Raw genomic sequence first — 21,290 nt, 5'->3', positions numbered from 1 at the left:
AAGGAGACCTCATTTGAACCGATTCTATGAAGACTTTTGTGTGTGATACGACTGAAAGCTCTGCAAACCTCCAGGAAACACACCTTGTAGTGTGGTTTTGTCTTTGTCTCCACCACAGCACTTTCACGTGATAATGTTGACGTACAAGTACGTGCATTTCAGTATCTACTGACGTTCACAGAAAAATGTTCAGCTGGATTTCATGTCACTGTAACCAAACTTGTTATGTTTGGTGCTGCTGGAACACATCGTTCTCACATAAACACACAATTAAACAGCGCCCTTGTTTAGTGAAAAACATACTTGCACTCAGTGTGTGAGTGTGCATCTGTTATTCGATACGAATGTGTGTGTGTGTGCATGTAAGTGTTCTCGATCCTGTTGTGCGTCTGCCAGAAGCACCAGGTGAGATTCTGCTCACCGAGAAAGGCGGAGGGGGACACGGTGCCGTTGCTACGGGAGACCATGACACTGATCCCCGTCTCAATGAAGGGCACGGAGAAGTCTATGACCTCTGATCTCTCCTCGTTGATGGTGAGCGAACCGACAGCCATGTGGGCATTCTTCAACACCACCTGTGGGTCAACCACAGACAGATAGAGAACGTGGAAGGTCAATGCGGACTATTCCCAAGATTGGGGGTGAAAACAGAGCGGTGAGAGATACATGATGGGCAAGAAATTCAGTGCCGCAATTCATACACAAGTCTTGGTAGAATGGAAGCAGGAGGAAAACGGGATCATTACAACACTGGGTCAGTATTCGACTCCCCACCAACCCCACTTCCCTCTGAGTGAGTTCAGGAATATTTAGCCTGAAGATTTCTGAATCTCAGGCCAATGGAGCACAATAGACTGTGTTAATAAGGGTTATGTACGCCAGAGTGAACAGGAATCCTACGCTCGGTTTTTCTTCTGTTTGTCACATTACTTCATAGGTCTGCTTTTTTCTCTCTGTCTCTCTCTCTCTCACTCTGTGTCTGTTGTGCTGTCTCCCATTCAAAGGGAATCATTAGCTGCTTGCTTAGGCATTTCAGGACACGGACTAATGCATCCAAGCATGCATGCACAGCACATTTGCTGACGTATGGTTCAGGAACTGTATAAAAAGATAGGTGGACCTACGATACAGTCATTTTATGTTGCCCTGCACATCTTTACACAACCGCATTCTTAGGAAAATAATAGTCGCTTGTTCTATGCTGTAATCAATTAAGTTGCACATCACATCGATTTGTAAAGGTTTGCACTGAATGTTTAAAGTGTAATGTGTGCAGGAGAGAAGTAGGTCTTCCCCCGAGGCTGCTTTCTCCCTCTCGCCTTCTCTTTCTCTATGTCTCTCTCTCTCCGTCTCTGATTAGGAGTCTCATTGTCCTCTTCCTCCAGGTTTGGCCAAACTGATCACAGCTCCCCCTCAGGCCACGTTGTGGGGAACAAGTGCAGCTCGATGGCTGACGGAGACAGTGAGGAAGAGACATTCAGACAATATAATAAACCCCCCATCGTAACAACAAATTCCTTTGGGCTCCGAAAACATTCTCCTCAGTTGTAGTTCTGTTAATATTAGTGTTCATTCTTAATTGCTTAGTTAATTAAATTATTTTTATTTTGAAAAGTCTGTGCATTGTACGGCCTTCACATTATAACTATTTATCGACAAACACTGAATCACAAACAGCTATAACAGCAGCAAAAGTGATACGCATACATATCCTGAATAAATAAACATATTCTCAGCTGTGTTCAATCTGGAACAGCAACTTTTCTCACTTTACAAAATAGCAGATGTTAAATTGGACTCCTGTGACTTGAAACGTATTCATTTTAATCACTTTTTTCACTACAAATTCATGTTATCATAGATAGTGTTGGAATCAAGAGCTAAATGGACGGCAATTAATAAACAGACCTGCAGTCATAGCAAATATACTGGGGTTCGGTAATGAGATTTTGTGTATGCTGCTCTGTTTACTGTCCCTATGCTGGTTCAATAACGGCTGCATGGCGAGGTCTCCAGCGATGTGCTGCAGTGTTGTGCCAGCTGTGAAATCCACGATCAGCTGATGTGCCGGCAGGTCTGTATGAATTCAACCAATCTGTCATTGTGGGGATTTTAAAGCTGTTTACAGCCGATGCAAAGCTGCAGATTCCTTCTGGTGTTGGCTTAAGCTTCTCCCAACAAGATCCACCATTCTCCACTGAAACCGAATCAGAGCCATCAAGAACCTTTGGAATAAACGGCGTGACTGTGAAAAGCCCTCACCTCCCCAACCATGCCGTTCCACGTCCCATTAATCTTCTTGCCGTGTTTGCCGTTGGTGACCAGGTAGAGGTCGTACGTGAACTTGACCGCCTTGGCGATCTTCTTCAGGATGTCAATACAGAAACCTTTGCAGCAGCGCTTGATGTAAATCCCTGAATCACCTGTCTGATTGCTGGTAGGTGGTACAGAGAGGGGGGGGGGGGGGGGGGGGGGGGGGGAGAACAGGAGAAAAAGTTTATTCGGGTTCAGGTACGTAAAACTGGCAGATTGAAGAGAGAGATAACAGCAGCAGCAGCAGGGACGAGATGAAACAAAGGTAAAAACAACCAGGGGACATAGAGAGACAGAGAGTATGAAGGTTTTCATTCCAAACCAAAAACTCCATCATCATTTTTTTTTAAAGCCATTAATTGCTCATTAATGGCCGTGTGCTGGAGGACCTCTCCTTTGATTGTCTGCCACTCACTGCTCTTAACCGGCCGGTGATCACTGAGTACTTTGCTCCTGCTCGGCCACTACTCAGCGTGCAGAGAGCTTTGGTGAGCTTTATTTTATTTTGTATGAAGTGTCTTGCCTGAGTAAGTCACCACAAAAATCCTACCCAATACTGAAGAATTCTTGCTTCCCAGCTGCTGGGATTAAGTGAGAGTCTGTGGGATTACATACAGGTCTCTGGACACGCACTGCTTTCCTAGGTTGCTAAACAAACACATGTTCAAATGGAAACACGTATATTTATTCCATGCCTTTTTATTGTGCATCGACCTCACATTTAAACCTGGATTGTCAAAAAACAGATTTGAAGCCTGAATAAATGCTTCAAGTCTTGGTTACACCAGTGAGACAGAGCTGACACACACATCTGCACGGGGACGGTGAAGACATCTGCATGGATTAAAATGAGGAGTGGATCTGTATCTGTGAGACCTGGTGGTGGGAAGGACAAGTACATGTACTTTTCTTGATTCTACCATGTTTTGGGATTTTATCGCAAAAACAAACTATAAAAACAACTATGAAAACGTAAACCGCCCCACACCATCAATGTGATTGACAAGCCCTCTAGTCTCCGTCCTTTAATGTGGACTGAGGACAGACTGGAGGCTACAGTGACTCACTATATCCTATCGAGGTATACGTGATAAGACGGGTCGGGTCGAACTGGTTAGAATGCTCATTTGAGTAAATATCTCTGGAACGCAATACGATGCCACCTTTGACATGACATCAACACTGTTACTTCCTCATATGCAGTTGATAATGTGCGTACATTTCTTTTTATGTTTTAAATTCGAGCCAGATCTTACACAATGCACCCTTAAGGCCGTGTCCACATATCTCGACACCTCCGCACATCTGCCTCATGGAGTATTTTTGGCTGGAAAGAAATCCTGCATTTTCTCTGTGGCGTATTGTTGCCTATCTCTGAAATGCATGTGAGGTGTTTTTGAAGGAAGAGACAGACAGACAGACAGACAGACAGACAGACAGACAGACAGAAATAGAGAAAGAGAAAAGGAGAATAGGAGAAAAAAACAGGGTCGAAGTTCAGTCAATAAAAAAACCACTGAGCCAGAAGATGTAGGACGCCCTCAGGAGACTTCAGGTAAGCCAGTGATAGAAAAGGAGGCCATTGAAGAAAATTCATTATCACACACAAGGAGAAGTGGATAGCGAGAAGGTGAAGAAAGAGAGGAGGGAGGACAACAACGACAGAAACCAAGACAATGATCTAGTTATCAGCAGCGAAGCAAGCAGAGCTAATCAAAGGGCAAGGAGAGACTTTGAGAGGATGAAAGTGATTATATTTTTAAAATCAAGTAAAGAAGGAGGAGAATCACTGAAGCATGCAGCCGTGACAGAAAATGAATAAACAAAGGAGCCAAAGACACGAGAATTCAAGGCAAATGTACAATAAATCATGACTGTGAGCATTTGCTTTCACACATACATGCATGCGTTATTATGACATTGAGTCATTTCTTTATGTCCTTTGTTTACATTTACAGTTTGCATAATATTCTACTAAACTACCGATGCAGATGCTGGGCTTCTATGTTTGTCTTTTAAATCTGGTGATTTGTTTGTTTTTTGTTTACGTGCTGAGGGTTACACAGTGCAGTAGAAATGTATTAAATCATTTAACACATACTGATGTATAAAATCAAAGCTTTTCATAAGAAAAGGTGCTCTATGTTTGTTTCCTCCTGCGATACAAAACCTCATTCTTACTCTTTTTTCCCATTTCTGTCTCAATTATCACCTGAGTTTGAGCTGTTTGCGGCACGGCACAGTATTCCTCATGCAGGTCCCACTGAGCGGATCCACGTCCTCCACGATGACAAAGGGCGCTTCCTCCAGAGTCACGATGGACAGGTGGTCCTCCCGCTCCTCCGCCGCAGAGTACAGCTCAAAGCGAGGCCACACATGGTACCTCATCGTCAGAGAGCCTCTCTCCCACTTGCCCACCTGCATGTGTGAGTGGGAGGAGGGCTGTGTGATATACAGGCTACTGTAACAAGCACTTCAAGTGGCAGGGCGACACTCCAAAAGGAAGAGACACTCCACAGGAAAATAAGCAGATAAGCAGAATACTAAGCAGGTAAAAAAGACGGAGGATAGACTAGAGGAAGAGAAAGTGACGGAACAGGACACAGAAAGAGGTTGACAGTAGAAGAGAAGAAAAGACGAGTATATGAGGTCAGGAGGAGAGGATGATATTTACCCTGTCCCATTGTCTGTCCTTGTCTAGAAGAATGATGACCAGTTTGGGGAACATCTGGTGACCCTCTTCGCTAAACGACAGGTTGCGGCCTTCAAATGTCACATTCATGAGGTACCTGAGAATAAAAATTAAAGTTCGAGTCAGAAATATGAATATCAGTCTTCTGGTCTGAAAGGAAAATGTGCAGAATTTAGACTTTCAACATTTCTTATTCACAGATTTACAAATTCATGATGGATATTCATAATTAAAATCCCCTAACAAACTCTTGATTGTGCGATTGATGATGTTTCACGAAGCTGAAGTGAAGACAATGTCTTTTAAATCTGCATTAATTGATATTTTCTGGGCCTTGGGAGAAGCACGCAGCACAACAACACTGACATATCATCACCAACGTTGTTGTGGCTTCATGTTAGCAAACAGCTGCTTATTTACACACCCGGCAGAAACACATTAACATTCTTACAGTCATCTTCCTGGCCACCTGGTGGACATAAATCCAATATTAATCTCCTGTTAACTCCGTTTTTCTCCCGACCACCTCCTGAGGGAAATATCTGGCTCTTTAGCGGCTAAATGCTCCACTACAGTATTTCCACCAGTCACGAACAGAGTCTGTCTGCTGTTTGGTGCTGAGCAGTTAACGTACAGTGCAGCAGGTCCTACAGCGTTTCTGCTGCTGAAAATAAGGTTCATGAGAGCTTCACTGAAACAACATCTGCCATCACAGTGTGCCATGCAGGTACCTCCACTCACCATGAGGTGAGTGGGAGGGGTGGTGGGAGAAGGAGCCCACATAACATCAAGGAGCATATTTAATTCTCAAATGTCTTGAACATTGAAATACTGAGGAAACACATCACCACAAACCGTCACGTATTTATATTCGTTATGTGATTCAGAGAATATCTGGAGTTGACTGGTGATGTTTGATATCTGACACCCACTGGTTTTTTACACTATGCTTTTGTACAGATTTGCTTTGTAAAATGTAAATCTGTATGTATCTGTGTTATGCTATTAAAAGAATATACTGATTTAGCAGGTCTGAGGTCTTAAGACCATGCCTGTTGTTGCCATAGTTAGATTAAGGGCAAAGCCTTTGCTGTTAAAACACCCACACGATGACATTAACTGCCAGAAGGAACTCAGTTTCTTTTTTTTTAAATCACTCCTTCAAATCCAATTTAATCAAATGGCTTTTTATAAAATCATTTCAATTACATAATATTATGTGTATGTTTTTCCTTTGTATTATTTCTATTACTACTATAAGTATGACTTCTTCTACTACTACTATTACTCCCACTTAGTAGTAACCTTTATGTTTTATGCACACTTACTAAAATCTGAGAAAGGGGATTTTGTCAAAGTTGGCATCTTGGTAAAACAAACAGCACCTGATAAACATGAAGAAGGAGTGAAGGGAGGCGGTGACTATCAGTGAGAGCAGAGAGGGCGAAGAGAGCAACAAGAAACCCGGAGTGAAAGGTGGAAGAGAGAGTGTATTAACCGCCCGTATCAGCATATATGTGTCAACAAGTGTACAGCAGTGGCAGATAAACTGGAATTATCTCTCTCTCTCTGCCGCCTCCTTCCCTCACTCTTCCTCATCCCGATCTGTGAGCTGCCATCACCATGGAGACGCTCTGTCTCTGAAACAATCCACCAGAGAAATAAATATCTTGTCTGAATGCAAGGAGTGAGGTGCAGTGTGTGTGTGTGTGTGTGTGTGTGTGTGTGTGTGTGTGTGTGTGTGTGTGTGTGTGTGTGTGTATGTGTGTGTGTGGACGTGCTGTGCACATTTTACCCGCCATCATCAACAACCAACAGTGTGAAAAAGGACAATAAATCTATTCGGAAAAAAACAGAAACAACAGATGAGCAATGGGCCTGAAACTTACCAAAGATTTTATCTCGAGTACCTACTGGAACATTCAGCACCTCTGTCTGTAATATCTTCTACTATAGTTATATCTCTCACACACACACACATACACACACATACACACACACACACACACACACACACACACACACACACACACACACACACACACACACACACACACACACACACCTAAGTAGGCTTGATAAAAGCCAATATTATGACTCAAGCCTCCATGAAATACCTTTAGCTGCAAACTGGCTGGCTAGCAGAGTAAAAGTGCCGTAATACACGTGTAACATGGGATTAGAATATAATCTCCATTTGAATAGGGAACCAAAAAGATCAAGGCGGTGTGGGCGGAGGCTCAGGAGGTTCAACTTGTTGCCGCCCTGATGCCATGGCAACCCATGTGACCAGTAGCGGTCTTTTCATGTGTCATGATGACGGAGTGACACGCGTTAAGCTTACGCAAAAAACGCAACATAGGGACGTATGCAGGGAGGCTCCTCACACACGTATAATGTAATCTAATGCGTTGCCACGGCACCCACAACCACAGCAATTTTCATGCAATCAGCTGCGTTGCCATGGGAACAGTAATCTCGCCCGAGAGAGGCTGTTTGAAAGAGAGAAAAAGGAGTTTTTTTCAGTCTAAACCTGAATGTTTACCCACTTCCCCACATGCTGTCTTTCACTTTCAGATCAATCTGTACATCTCACCTCTGAGTAGCGCGTCAAATCACACATCAATAGGATTCATTTGCCCGTACATTAACCTATGCCCTCACAAAGACTGATAAATGCTGTGAATTTACAGCAGAGGGGGCTGCTCTGTTTATCATTTTGTATCCCTGTACTATTGATGTAGCTTTTATGTGCCGTTTGATTCCTTCTCATGTCAGAATTCCCCCCTGACTCTGCTGGAAGAAAAATAAAAAATAGAAACTACTAGGATGAGCTATAGCAGCTCCTCATGCGGCTTCATCACAGCCATATGCAGCGTTTGTGTGCGCCTTGCTCACCAACTGTTCCCCAACTAAGCACTGGCTGAGAGGGGAATTTATTTTTTAGTAACACAGACACTGGATCATCAATGGCATGGACACTCTCCCAAAAATATCTTCAGACATATTTCAGAGCCATTTGATATGACTTTCTTTTATCTCAGTGTGAAGGTGTACAAGATCGCTGAAATTTCTATGTTGGTGCTTTGCAGGGATGCAGAAATATATACCCCTGCTGAGCATGTGTGTAAGGAAGTCTACGGTGCACACACACACACACACACACACACACACACACACACTCCTGCCTCTGATTGGACTCTAAGGGTAATACTCTCCTCCAAGCACAAGCAAGATCATGATAAAAGATTTGAATGAGCAAAGCTGGCAGATCAGGATGTGCCTTCCTAAATACATGTGGATGCCACAGTTCATAAGCGGCAGCACACACCGCTTCCTGTTATCCTTTCCTCTACCTTCCACGGATGGAGTCACCGCTTCAAGAACTGGCCGGTGCCTGTCACGACCCAGCCTCATCACCCGGACGGATCTTCGGACTCCGGCTTCCAGTGACTCGACACAGACTCCGCAGAGAGCGGTGTGAAAATTGGACAGCAGCAGCTATGGGATGACTTCTCTTTCTTCAATGTGATACTTCACTGCGATGAGAGCAAGCCTGAGCTTGAGCTCGACACAGTTGGGGACTGCTCCAACCACCAACGTTTCGCTGGTGCCTCCAGTGATGGCTGCTGAGACCTCGGCTTCGTCTGCTGATGATGATGACGACGACACTATCTGTATGATACAACAGCTTCCTGCGTAAGGCCCTCCTACACCGTTCGCTGAGGAGGGTGAAGGAACAGGCAGTGGTGTGCTGCCTTATATACTGTGATGTCTGCATGTCTCCAGGTAGGCACTATTGATTGGCTGGCTATGCTTGTGCCCATTTTGAGGGGACAGGTGATTGAAGGACCATAGAGTTCAGTAAAGTCTGCCTGTGTTAATAGAACCAAGGTTACAATATTGGAACCTTAGTTACCATCTACTGATGAACTACACATTACAGTCCTGTAGAGGCATTGTGTGAGTGCAATACAACGATAGAATATGTTAAATTATGCTAAGAGCACATATGATGTCAGGGCTGCTCCACTCAGCGTTCACACCAGAGCAATTCCCTGGGGCCATAGGCGTAATTTATGGGGGGGATGGGTGGGTTGCAACCCACCCAATAATCCAAACCAGCCAACACAACCCACCCAATTTGATATCATAATTATTGATATTGAATGTTAAGCATTATAATCACAACAGTGTGGTAGATTTTCTCAATTTACCAGTAAAAAATAGTGACGTTTGTCTGTGCCCCCTCCCGCTCTGAGATTTGGTTTCGCCCACCTTGCCGGACCTGCGCTTCTCTACTGTCTCTCCCGGTCTCTCCAGGTCTCTCCCCGCATCAGCGGTGGTATGAAGAAAGCACGCGAAAAAAAGCAAAAGAATAAAAGTATCTTCCCAACAGGAGGTAGCTACTGCTAGGGCTCCAGTGCCACCACTCACGAGTCAAATCATGTTACTGAACAAAAGTAATAATAATAATAATAATAATAATAATAATAATAATAATAATAATAATAATAATAATAATAATAATAATAATAAACAAATTGTGTTTTAGTCATTTTTGTTTTCATCTTTTCTTGAATGCTTAAACTCATCAACCCCATTTAGTATGTCAACATTTGTATCAGTACCAGCAGTTTGTAAGAAATTGGTCAGTAATTTATATGTCATATTTTGTTTCTCGGAATTCACCAAATTGATGCATTAAAATGAAATTATTTAAAATTTTCTCCCGGGGGAGCATGCCCCCGGACCCCCCTAGAGGATCGCAATCCCCCCACCATAGTCTCCAAAGTCTCCAAAGATATATATATATATATATATATATATATATATATATATATATATATACACCTGCTTCACAGGCGGAAATCTCAACCCCCCCAATGTTCAACTCAAAGTTACGCCCTTGCCTGGGGCCCTATGTGTGATTACCATATATTGAAAACCCATAACATAAGAGCGTTTGGCAGACAGTTACTATACACAAAAGGCGTGAGAAAGGACCCGAAACAATGGCTATATTACAGCAATTTCAATTGTTAACAAAAGACGACAAAGAATGAACATAAAACATGAGTGGAGGTGATTTGAGACTTACTGAGCGTGAACTCGTCTTGTGCACAACTTATATTCGGTACTTAGGTGTCTGAGGTCATAAGCAAACACAGACCCTCCCAATATCCCGCCGGACACAAATCAACTATAGGTCTCGATTACACAGATATAAGTATTTTTTTCCCCTTCCCTATACTTAAGCCTCACTGCCGATCTAATCTGTGTTGGGTACAGCCAGAAAACTGCCCAAGAAAAAACACCCATTGTGAAGCTTTTGGGATTCTCCGAACACACAAACGAACAAATGAACACACATTAAAGTCACAAAGCATGACAATCATGTTATTGTATTTCTTAACGATATAGTGGCACCACTCAGACAGCATAAACACAGAGCGATGTGTGGACTACACATAGGAAAGATGTAAGGCTCTGAGTCTCTTTGAGCCCCTGCCTTTAATAACTGAGTCCACAGGAGCTCCATGTGATCTGGGCCCATGAGGACCCCTGCTGAGCATGAGACATCAGACAGCTACCTGTGGAGTCCAGAGAAGGGGAGTGCTGAATCAGAGAGAGCCCTCTCTCATATAAAATGTGAACAAGGGCTTAACTGGCGAGGACACTGACCTTCCACAGTCTGCAAACTTCAAAGACTGATTTTTCTAGTGGTTGTTGTTCTTATCTCCAGGGGGGAAATCATCTGAGTTTTGTTTACTTTACTAGAATATATTTATAGAGAGAAGCAGGTAATTTGGCACATGGTAAGAGAGAACCTTTCTAAAATAAATATCTGATGATCTCATCTTGTGGCGACTTGCCAAGGCCCACTTCAACAGGGAAACCCAAACTACCTTCCTCCTGATTGGCCATTGTTGACAGCCTGATTAAGTCGCTGGAGTTTTTTAATTTGACTACTTCCAAGTGTTTTTGTCAGTGTGTGGACATTATTTTCTATTAGGGGTGTGAATTTTTGGCTTCACAGTGATTCAATTTGATTAATGATACAGTAGATTCCATTCAAGGACAATTCTTTTTTAATGATTCGATTAGATTCAGTAACTTGTAACCAAAATTCTATATCCACGAAATAAACATGCAATAATGCGAGTGAGACTATCTGTATTCTTCTGAAAGGTGAAAAAATAAACAGACCACAGAACAACCTATTTGATGTAACATATTTATTCTATAAAAAAGTAGTCCTGCATAATATTTTATGCTGAATACAAAAATGTAATGCTCAGTTATTTTTAACATTTTTCATAGACTACATGCTGGCAGTATTAAACGTATTAAAACATTAATCATAAGTAAGAATCACGATTCATACGATTAAACGCATTTATAGCGATTATTGGTGAAGCCAAAACGATTCATTCTATTTATTTATTTTAGCAGATCGATTTAGTTGAATCGATAGGACTGACAATCGATTCATCGATGCTTCGAATTAATCGTTACACCTCTATTTCCTATCATGTGGGACTGCTTATCATGGCAACAAACACCTGACACCACCTCTTGAAAAGAACCGGATTCAAGAGTGCAAACAAACCCTTTCACATAAACTCCAACAAGAGCCACATTATTGATAGTTTGAAACTACTTTATGTGCCTCGGGTTGCTCCAAAACACCATGAATGGCTGGAGGTGGCCTCAAGCGTGGCTTAAAATGCTTAAATTAATCATCCTTCTTTCTCAGTATGGCATAAAAATAGTATCATTAAAAGGTGAATTCATATAACTACCAATAGTCATGTTAAATACATGTCAGTAACAGTAAAACATGTAATAATACTCTAATATGCCAATGGACTGATGGTGTTCACATATCCAATAAGTAAAAGGCCATATGAAATATCGATTGATTATATCTATGGCATTTAAAAGTCACTCACAGGAGTCTGCAAGACAACACAGTTGACAGAGTGAAATGAGGAAAAAATGAATCTATGCTCAATATAAGTGACCCTATCTTACAATGTATTTATATATAGAAAATTAGGCTCAACAGGTTCTGACAGAAGAAGAAAGAGAGAGAAGTGGAGCAGCGGGTGGAAGAGAGCCGTCATCAACGTTTTAGCTTCATTTAATTCTCCTGAGACCAATCTGTTAGTGATTCCCAGAGTAAACAACAATCACGGGAGAGCATCGTTTAGTCACTATGCAACAAATAGCTGGAATAAACTTCCTGAAGATGTAAGACTTGCCCCAACTCTGACCACTTTTAAAACTAGACCGAAAACTTTTATGTTCACCATAGCTTTCTGCTAAATCTTTTAATGTCTGCACTGTTTTTAATTATTGCAAATATGTTTTTATTCTCTTTTCTTTTCTTTCTGTAATGCATTTTTTATTTTTTTATTATTTTATTTTAATTCTTCTATTTTTTTTTTCTTCTCACTTTGTTTTATGATGTGAAGCACTTTGAGTCTGCCTTGTGTATGAAATGTGCTATACAAATAAAGTTGCCTTGCCTTGCCTTGCCTTAATTGAAAGTGCTTTTAGGTGAGAATGGACTGCTGCAGGAGCATCGCAGAGAAGGAGAAGAAAGGGAAACAAGGGAAAGCAGGAGGATCACAGTTCAAGACGGGAGACGTCAGTGAAAAAAATAGGTTAACAAAACAAAAGAGAAGTGAGAAAGAAAAAGGAAATAGGAGCTGTGACGTACAGGAGACACAGATGTGTACATTTCTGACCCACTTTGATGGAAAGGCAGGGTCTATGAAAAGACACGGTCATTTGTGGTCTAGATGCACAATGAAATGGCCTGCCTGCCTTCTAATAAACAGAGCAAGGATTTATTAGACAGCCACTTTTATAGAACCCATTAAGGAATGCAATAATACTGCTCTGTTTTAAAGGCGAAATAGGATGAGAGTAACATGCTCGCCGTACACGCATGAGAGGCAGCACACGGGTGAACTGGCCTGCAGAAAAAGGTTTTCCACTGAGCTCTACTAGATGACTCGGACGGAACGCGTGCAGCCGGCCTACAGACATGAAAAAAAAAGCGTCTCGTCAGATCACATGAAAGCAAACTCGCTACAAAATATTAATCATCTCTTACATCACATCAACCAGTGCGGCATTTCAATCAGCAGAGGGATTAGAGAGGGAAATTGAACGCAAAGCGCACATACGCAGTCAAACAAATAATAAAACATGATCCCTTTCCCTGCAACATCGATAGACACAAATAAGCCCCTTAGCGCCTCATCCAAAACCACTTGGAGCACATTTTCTCATTATCCAAGTGTTCCTGTCCTCTTTGTCTGGCAGGAAACAATGGATGGCCTCTAGAGCTCTGTGTGTGAGTGTTTCCTTATTTGTGTTGAAGCGTGCGAGAGCTTGCGGTGTATGCATGTATTTATATATGCGTGTTTGTGTGCCCCATAAGGTCAAGCAGCCCCTAAACAAATTTGAGAGCGTGACTCACTGGGGCCTCCGATCTCCGTCCATCAGCGCTGACAGGATGGCATGCATGCAGCCCACTGTGGCCTGTAGCTATGCAGGACCACGCAGAGACATATGGCCTTATTATTGCTTTAGTCTCTTGGGGTGAGGGACAGGAATAGGTGGAATTATAGTGTAGTCTGTGAGTGTGTGTGTGTGTGTGTGTGTGTGTGTGTGTGTGTGTGTGTGTGTGTGTGTGTGTGTGTGTTAGGCTGCTTCTAGCCTCTGGGGGTGACCACCCAAATCCACCCGTCCAAAGCCTCTAATTTTGCTCAGTCAAATGGAGAAAAATGGAATGGCTGGTTGGAATACACACTCTGTCTCTCTCTCTCTCTCTCACACACACACACACACACACACACACACACACACACACACAGCACAGTAGCGTCCCAGGTGTATGCCTGAAGGATGATTGAGAGCTAACCCTGTATCTGATAGCACCCTTTGGGGACTGAAATATTTATGGCTGTGGTGTTATTGTTATCTCAGTCGTGTTGGTGGTGGAATGCTACACGACACACATAAGTGCCCCTGATATTAAAAACAGAAACATGGGTAATGACAAGAGCAAATTTACAGTAATACATCAACCTCAACCTGGAGATTAATGCAGCAGTGGCAGGGGAGGTTGCATAATGTTTCCCTAGTTGTTCATATTCCTCAAATTCCAACTGACAGTGAAACAAACAAACAAAAACACAGAAAATGTTAAATATTAGGGGAAAAAAGAGGGATGAAAGGCAGGCAGGCGCATCGTTTTGTAAGGCTGAAATACATCTAATAAGGAATGACTTCAGTAATTCTAAGCTTTTATTTGATTAAGCTCTAAAGAGCAGTGAAATGTCATGCTATAACAACGCACGTGTGTGTGTGTGTGTGTGTGTGTGTGTGTGTGTGTGTGTGCTAGCAATAACCCCACTCTTTGGCTTTTTTTCCCATTAATCCGGTTGTCCCCGAGCATTCAATTAACTGTGGAATCTCTGATCAATGTGAACTGTAGAAGCATGCCCTATGAAGTTAAATGGGGATTCATTATTGAATACCAATACCCCTGATTGTTCTGTAATGTGCCAAAAAATAAAAACACGGAGGTTCAGAGGAAGAGGAAAATGTTTACCTTTAAAGACGGTTGTGGCTTAAACTAAAGGTAATACAAAACGTTGTTATAAGACTGAGAACTAATGTCTCTGTCCACCTAATGTTTCAGTTTTTAATGAAACAATTTCTGCTCCTCCTCAGGAATTCCTCCTGGTGTGTGTGACCTCGTCACTGGCTGGTCATGTAGTGCACAAATCACGACTCCCAATTACATGACAGTGAGTTATGTAGTGTGAACAGTGCAGCGATCTGACGACTTTGAAAGTCGTGTATGTGAAAATGGCTTCACACATTTTCCGTTTACATTACTAATATTTGTATTTGTCTATCCCAGCCCTCCTGCCCTGCTTTCCCCTGACTGCCCAGCCGCCTTGCATTCACTCACTTCAGTATTTCCCTGGAGTGGCCGGTGTTGGAGCTCTTTTTGTCGGGAGTCCCGAGGCAGCTCGACTTCAGCAAGGTGTGTGGCCCCCGGTCCAGCATCATGGTGGAGGTCGCCGTGGCAATGACAGCCACTGCATCACGTACCCTGGCCTCGATGTTGTAGTCCCATTCGTCATATGACACCGAGATAAGCCCTGGGAAAGAGAGAGAGTGAGGTGAGAGGAAGGGATGTACAGAAGGTGCAAGGAAAAAGAAGTAGAAAGAAATATGGAGAGAGATGAAAAGCAGGGGGAGAGAGAAAGAAAAGTGTGAGAAAGAGAGAGAGGATGCAAGTCGGCAGGCAGAGGCAGCGTTCAATGTAAAACAGCCGGAGGGCAGAAAGAACTATGAAAGTGAAAGCATTAGAGGCTGTAAAGTGGCAAAACACTTGAGACCAACTCAAGACTGCAATCATACCTACAATATCTTAATTTGGTGCAAGCGAAGGAGATGTTCGCGTTGCTATTTAAAAATGAAACAAATGCTCATACAGGTTGGAATCACGTGAAAAAAAAATGCAGAATATGAGCGTCAGTCGAGACCATGGTCATCCGTCTCCAACTCATTTTGTCAAGCTTTCTGGTTGTATCTTTGTGGCTGCTTTGGATGATGTGTTCACATTTGAACAAATCTATTGGAAAAAGGCAAACCTGCATTTTCAGCAGCCTTGGTGTTGTTACTGGTGCCATGGCGTGGAACAGCCTTGCACTACACATCAAGCCTTTAAATAAGAGAGGGGCTTATAGAAGTCAGGTTAGAGCTTTTTGATGGAATAGGGTGACAGATGTATTGTGATTTTTGCAATGTCTTTATCTGCCCTTGTTTTGTTATGTGTTTTAGAGGAAGTGTTTTTTAATATATTCCAATTTTAATTTTTTGTTTGTTCTTCTTTGTGTTATTTTTGTATTCCGACATCTTGGATCATGTTGGAAATATGTGCTTTCAATTTAACATGTTCCATCATCCTTCTGATATATGTTGTTTCTTTGTCCGTTAATCAAAAAAACAAAAACAAAAAAACAATCAGTCACACACTATAGGAGGAAGTACTTCAAGTAATCTAGGGAGACTCTCTGGACATTCACAAAGAGGTCTCTTTCCAAACGCATCTCTCACTGACGGACTCCAGTGAAGCCTGATGGACACAATCTAAAAGTGAGTTGGCTTGTCGTTTAATGTGAGATATTGCTCAGTAAGTCAATGTAAAAACGAGCAGATATGACTAAACGACCCCCCGAACAAATTGCAAACTCCCTTCCCAGAGGTTACCAGAAATGCACCCTACTACTTACTGGCACAACGTAGAGCAGAAACACGAGGAGAACATCTGCATATATGCAAACAAGCCCATCTGCCACCTTGTGCCCACATTTCAATAAGAAGCTTTTGAAAAACTTGCCAGATTATTATGTAACACAGATGTCAGTGCTTTACTCTATAACCTGAAACCAACACTAAGGAAAGTAGTTGCTTGAATCATTTTGAGCCCGGCCCCTCTGGTTTTAATAGATTACAGTATTTCTACTTAAGAAAGTCAAGAACTAGACTGCTTTAAATGTAATTTCGATGTCTATCTGAAGTCTGACTAGCAGCCAGATCGGAGCCTGTGTGTCTTTGTGAGACCGGCCCCCTGGGCGTACCTGTAGGGAAGACAGAGGGAACATGGTCTGCATCTCCAGCCACCAGAGAGGGCACGATCCAGGTGAAGCCATAACCTGTGAGGCCCACAGAATGGGCCACCTCGAAGATAGTGCTAGCCTCTTCCTTTGTGCAGTAGAGCAGAATAACAGGACTCTGCAGTTTCTTTAGCTGGTTCTGGATCTTGGAGTCTCCATCGTCCACCGACATGTCCAGTAGCAGGACTTCTTCCAGCTCCCAGCCCACAAAGCTGTTATCAATAGTGCTTCTGACCTAGATGGAAAAGGGAGATGTAATTTTAAAAAGTGTAGGCTGCACACACAGTGGAGTTGTTAAGAAGAGATACTGGCACAAAATCGACTGAGATGTCTCCTCCTCCATCTCCCAGATTGCAAAACTGTTCTGTCTTTACATATCTCCTGAGAGTAGGATGCAGCGGTCGCTTAAAGAAATAAAAATGTAACGAGCAAGATTAGGCAATCTCTTTTCCCAAATCTTTTTTTTATCTCCAGTATATATATATATATATCCTCAAACACACAGAGAATGGAGATAGTGTCTTTTTTATTTTTCTACGGACACTTGTAATCCCAGAGCCACAGGGTTAATAAATGATGTGCAGTAAGGTTTGGATCCTTAACTCATATACAGCACTTACAGAGAGAGAGGGAGAGAGAGCACCGTTGCAGATTGATTGATGGATGATATTATTGGTTGGCATTGGTTGATACTAGTCTGGATGTGATCTTAAAGGGTTAAAAAGGCACATTTTTCTCGTTTATTCATTTTAATTGTTTGTTTTAAACACATTTCACAGAAATACAGTCGAGACGGTAAACTCTACCAGTTGATGTGAGTCTGAATTATACATTCAGCAAAAAGGCACTAAATATCCTCATTCATGACCTCTGTTTAGAGGATTAATACATGTTTTCTTTTTCTTTCAAACCAGATTGCCACTCTAACTTTGTTCAAAGGAAAGACCCTTCAATTGCTGCAATATTAGTAAGAAATGTGATTAGCTGACTTTCAATAACTTTTTATTCTTTTCAGATGTGAGTCGGATGTTCAAAGTCATTCAGGATCTCATACCATCCTACTTTAAAGAGTCTGTTCTAAGCCCTGGAGATAAGGAGGCTGAAGCCTCACTGAGTGGCTGCATTCAAAAAGACATGCTCGGCCATTTTCCCTTTTCCATTAAAGCAATCAGAAAATGGAATTTGCTACCCACTTACATCAGACTGTGCCAAACCTTGTGATTTTCAAAGGCTTGAAGTTATGGCTTTAAACCAGACAGTCATGTCCTCAGAACTAGTCATTTTTGTTAGGCTCATTTCATAAATTGCACATATTCCGAACTAAATAAACACTAAAATGCATTGAAAAAAATAGATAAGAGACACATCTTATCAAAGGATAAGAAAACAAGCCTCTCTCATAATGGGTTCCCAAAAGACAAAAGTAATACCTAATGTGCCTGGGACCCAGAGCCAAAGTGAATCTCTCATTTGAATCTATGGTTGAAGAAGTTTACGACTATTAGCTGTATAATACGTTTCCTGCTGCTTCTGGAGTCAGCTATTATCAGAGGAAAACAGTCATGGTGGCTGATAATATTCTACGTCATTTTCTGCCTCAAATTATTGCCAAGTGATGTATCATGTGTAAAGCTAGTGCATAGACACCTACGACTATATGCCCTTAATTATCCTGTATTCATACTGTATATCACATGTACGTCATTATGAAAGTGTCTGTAGTGTGTTTATGTACCTTGTTGACAAAGTCCTGGTAGCCAGGGTAGTACGTGGTGACGATGGAGAAGATGTACCAGTCATACTCCTCCATGATGTTCAACATGACGGAGGCCTGCTGCTCGATGGATGGACCAAACTGGAAAAACATGGAGTGGTCGTCCTGGAAACCAGAGACAGGGAGCCAATCAGCAAACAAGGTCATGAGTCATGCAGCATGAGAGAAAACTGGAAGGTAGGGCACAGATGATTGTGGAGCGTGTCCAGCTACAGCAAGCCTCAGGAACAAATATTGTGCTGTTTATAGCTCGGAGTTGTGTGTTAGTTATCTGTGCATGCTCCGTAACTGCACTCCAGAATATACAACAACGTGACACAGTTGTATTTAACTACTGTATTTGGGGAACAGGAATAACATTGAATAGCCACCAATCCAACATTGAGAGATTGCAGTCCTTACGGCTTAGTTTGAATATATTGAGTTTCAGTTGCTTATTGTCATATTTTTGGACCAGGTATGATGTCTCAGAAATATGTAGCTACATCGACATAGGAATGGTTGGGGAACTGTTTAGGAATGGCCATAATGTTTAATGTTTAATCTTCCTGCTACTTTGTGTGCTATGTGAAACAAGCGCAGCACATGACCTTCTCCTGGAACATCAAGTCAGTTCCATTAGTTCAAGGAAATTAAATTACGTTCACCTTTTCGTTTTTAACCATCGACTAGTTTTAGTTTTCTTAATGAATAAAGCTTTTATTTAATTTCAGTTTACAAACAATATTGTCCCCTGCTTATTTTCCTTTTAGTGTCAGATTTAGCTTATTAGCTTACTATGATAATCAAGCAATGAAGAAATACTCTCCAGTTCGGATATAACGGATGCTGCTAACCTCTTCAGGAGCTGCCATCGTTGTTTTGAACAAATAGTCATTTGCTAGTAGCTCCTCACAGGACGCTGATTGGTCCAGACACAAGCATATTACCTGAACCTTAACAAGATGGATTTTTGTGTGATCTCTTGATCCTGTGACAATCCAGCTGTTGCTCCAGGTAAAGATGTACACTTCATAACAAGCTTATATATTTAAACAATGTATAATGTAAATAGATTAGCTCAGAACTTCTTCTTTGCAACATCTCAGACTACAGCTCTAAAGTGCTGGTCAGTAAGCAGGTGTGGGGTTGTGAACTCACTAATTGTCATGGTTAGATTTCTGTAGTTTTCAAACAAATAAGCTACGACATGTAAAGTAGTGGGACTTGGAGGTGCAGGTAGGTGTCATTTTGGAACTTTGGTGTGAGCCGGGCTTGCCGTTTCCATCAATATACAGCTCATTATTTAATCCCTGGACAGTGGTATCAATATTCTAATCTAACTCACCTTTAAGTCCATGCTGTTTACCAACTCTGAAGTTTTGATTCTGAATGTGATTAAAGTCTGTGATTAAAGTGTGAAATAAAGGACCTTCCGCTCGTCACAGCATCATAAGTGAAGACGACAGTAAAATGCTTTCTAATGAATTATCTCACTTCCCTTGCCTTGAACTGTAGTTTTAAAATGAAAAGCCAAAGCTCAGACACGCACCCTTCAGTGATTGTTTACATGGGCCCCTAAGAACAACTGACACTTGCATGCACTGCTACACCCCGCTTCATGTTTTTGTGCATTCATACTATGTGTGGAATCGGTCATGCGTGTTAGTCACACAGGAGGCGGCTTAGGTGTGCTAACTCCACTCTACATCTCCCCCTTCCTCCACTTTTCACCCACAGGCACAGAAATGATCTGTTACCTACTCTTCACTGTAATGAGGAAATAACACAGCAGTGTCAAGCGTTGGTGAAGGGATTGGCAGCGGTGGAAACGAGGGGGGAAAGGAGAGGATCAAATCTGACGATTTACCTACGCTGACAGTAAATACACGGCGCTCTGTTCAGGAAGGTAATGATTCTCACGCATGAACGACAGCTAATGTACCACTCACCTCTAACCTCACACTTCCATCATTGTTTGAGCATTTCAGCTTCAACATGCTTTTAAATGAACTGTCAGGATGAGCGCTACATGTTATTTACCCTGACATTATTATTCCATCCGTGGATCCAGTCATTTTTCTATAGCCACGTTCACCACACTACCCGGCTGCAGACACATCTTCCTGTCTTCTCAGGGTGAAGCTTTATTTTTCTATTACAAGCAAATCCCTGGAGAGACCAAACCCAACAATGAGTTGATCCTACTAACAAGTATTGTATAGTCTAAGCCTAATGTTGCTTATTCCTCTGTGCCACAGACTGCCAAATACTATTAAAAATACATCAATGAGCTACACTATCGAACTGGGTGGAAGGCTCCTTCTTTGTGACGAACATGGCATCTCTATCTTATTGTGAGTCTGTAGAGCACATGTCTATTAATCTGAAAATTTCCCCCAGCAGATGTGCTACTCCTGTTTAACTAGAAGCTTCAGTGCCCACGTTTTCAGAAATGACTGAGACTCTTTTAAAAACTAAATCAGATATTTATGACCCGTTTTTAAAGACTCGCCTTCAGTAGGAATTAGTTTAGGATTATCTTATTATCTTAATATCAAGGTAAGTTGAAAAGAATGGAGACTTTTTTAAATCCTCCAAAGGGTCAGTTTACATAAAAAAGACACACATATTATCTAGTCATTATTGTAGTTTGGGTAATATTTGCCTCCACTCTTTTGTACTGTGGGATGCCCACGTTACTGTGTCAACAGATGGCATTAAGATCATTTAACAGTTACATTTAAAAACTAACACGGTGGTTATATGTAGCCGTTTCCAGAGCCGTTTTAAATGTGACTACTTTATGCAACTATTA

The 21,290-nt window shown here is 41.9% G+C and overlaps 1 protein-coding gene across 1 annotated transcript in view; it reads right to left on the bottom strand.

Annotated features, from left to right (window-relative positions):
- The window catches only part of grin2bb (glutamate receptor, ionotropic, N-methyl D-aspartate 2B-b), an 87,978-nt gene that overhangs the window by 16,727 nt on the left and 49,961 nt on the right, over positions 1–21,290 (bottom strand). The window contains exons 3-9 of the mRNA XM_084005307.1: positions 18,455–18,598; positions 16,684–16,954; positions 15,006–15,198; positions 4,988–5,102; positions 4,526–4,731; positions 2,263–2,434; positions 422–575 (exon numbers count right to left, since the gene is read on the bottom strand). Of these exons, the coding sequence (XP_083861433.1) occupies positions 422–575; positions 2,263–2,434; positions 4,526–4,731; positions 4,988–5,102; positions 15,006–15,198; positions 16,684–16,954; positions 18,455–18,598 (1,255 nt within the window). The remainder of the gene's footprint in view (positions 1–421; positions 576–2,262; positions 2,435–4,525; positions 4,732–4,987; positions 5,103–15,005; positions 15,199–16,683; positions 16,955–18,454; positions 18,599–21,290) is intronic.

This window comes from Eutrigla gurnardus, assembly GCF_963514095.1.
Source record: "Eutrigla gurnardus genome assembly, chromosome: 3".
Classification (NCBI taxonomy): domain Eukaryota; kingdom Metazoa; phylum Chordata; class Actinopteri; order Perciformes; family Triglidae; genus Eutrigla; species Eutrigla gurnardus.
The sequence above is the reverse complement of the archived record's forward strand: the minus strand, read 5'-3'. Positions and strand labels throughout refer to the sequence as shown.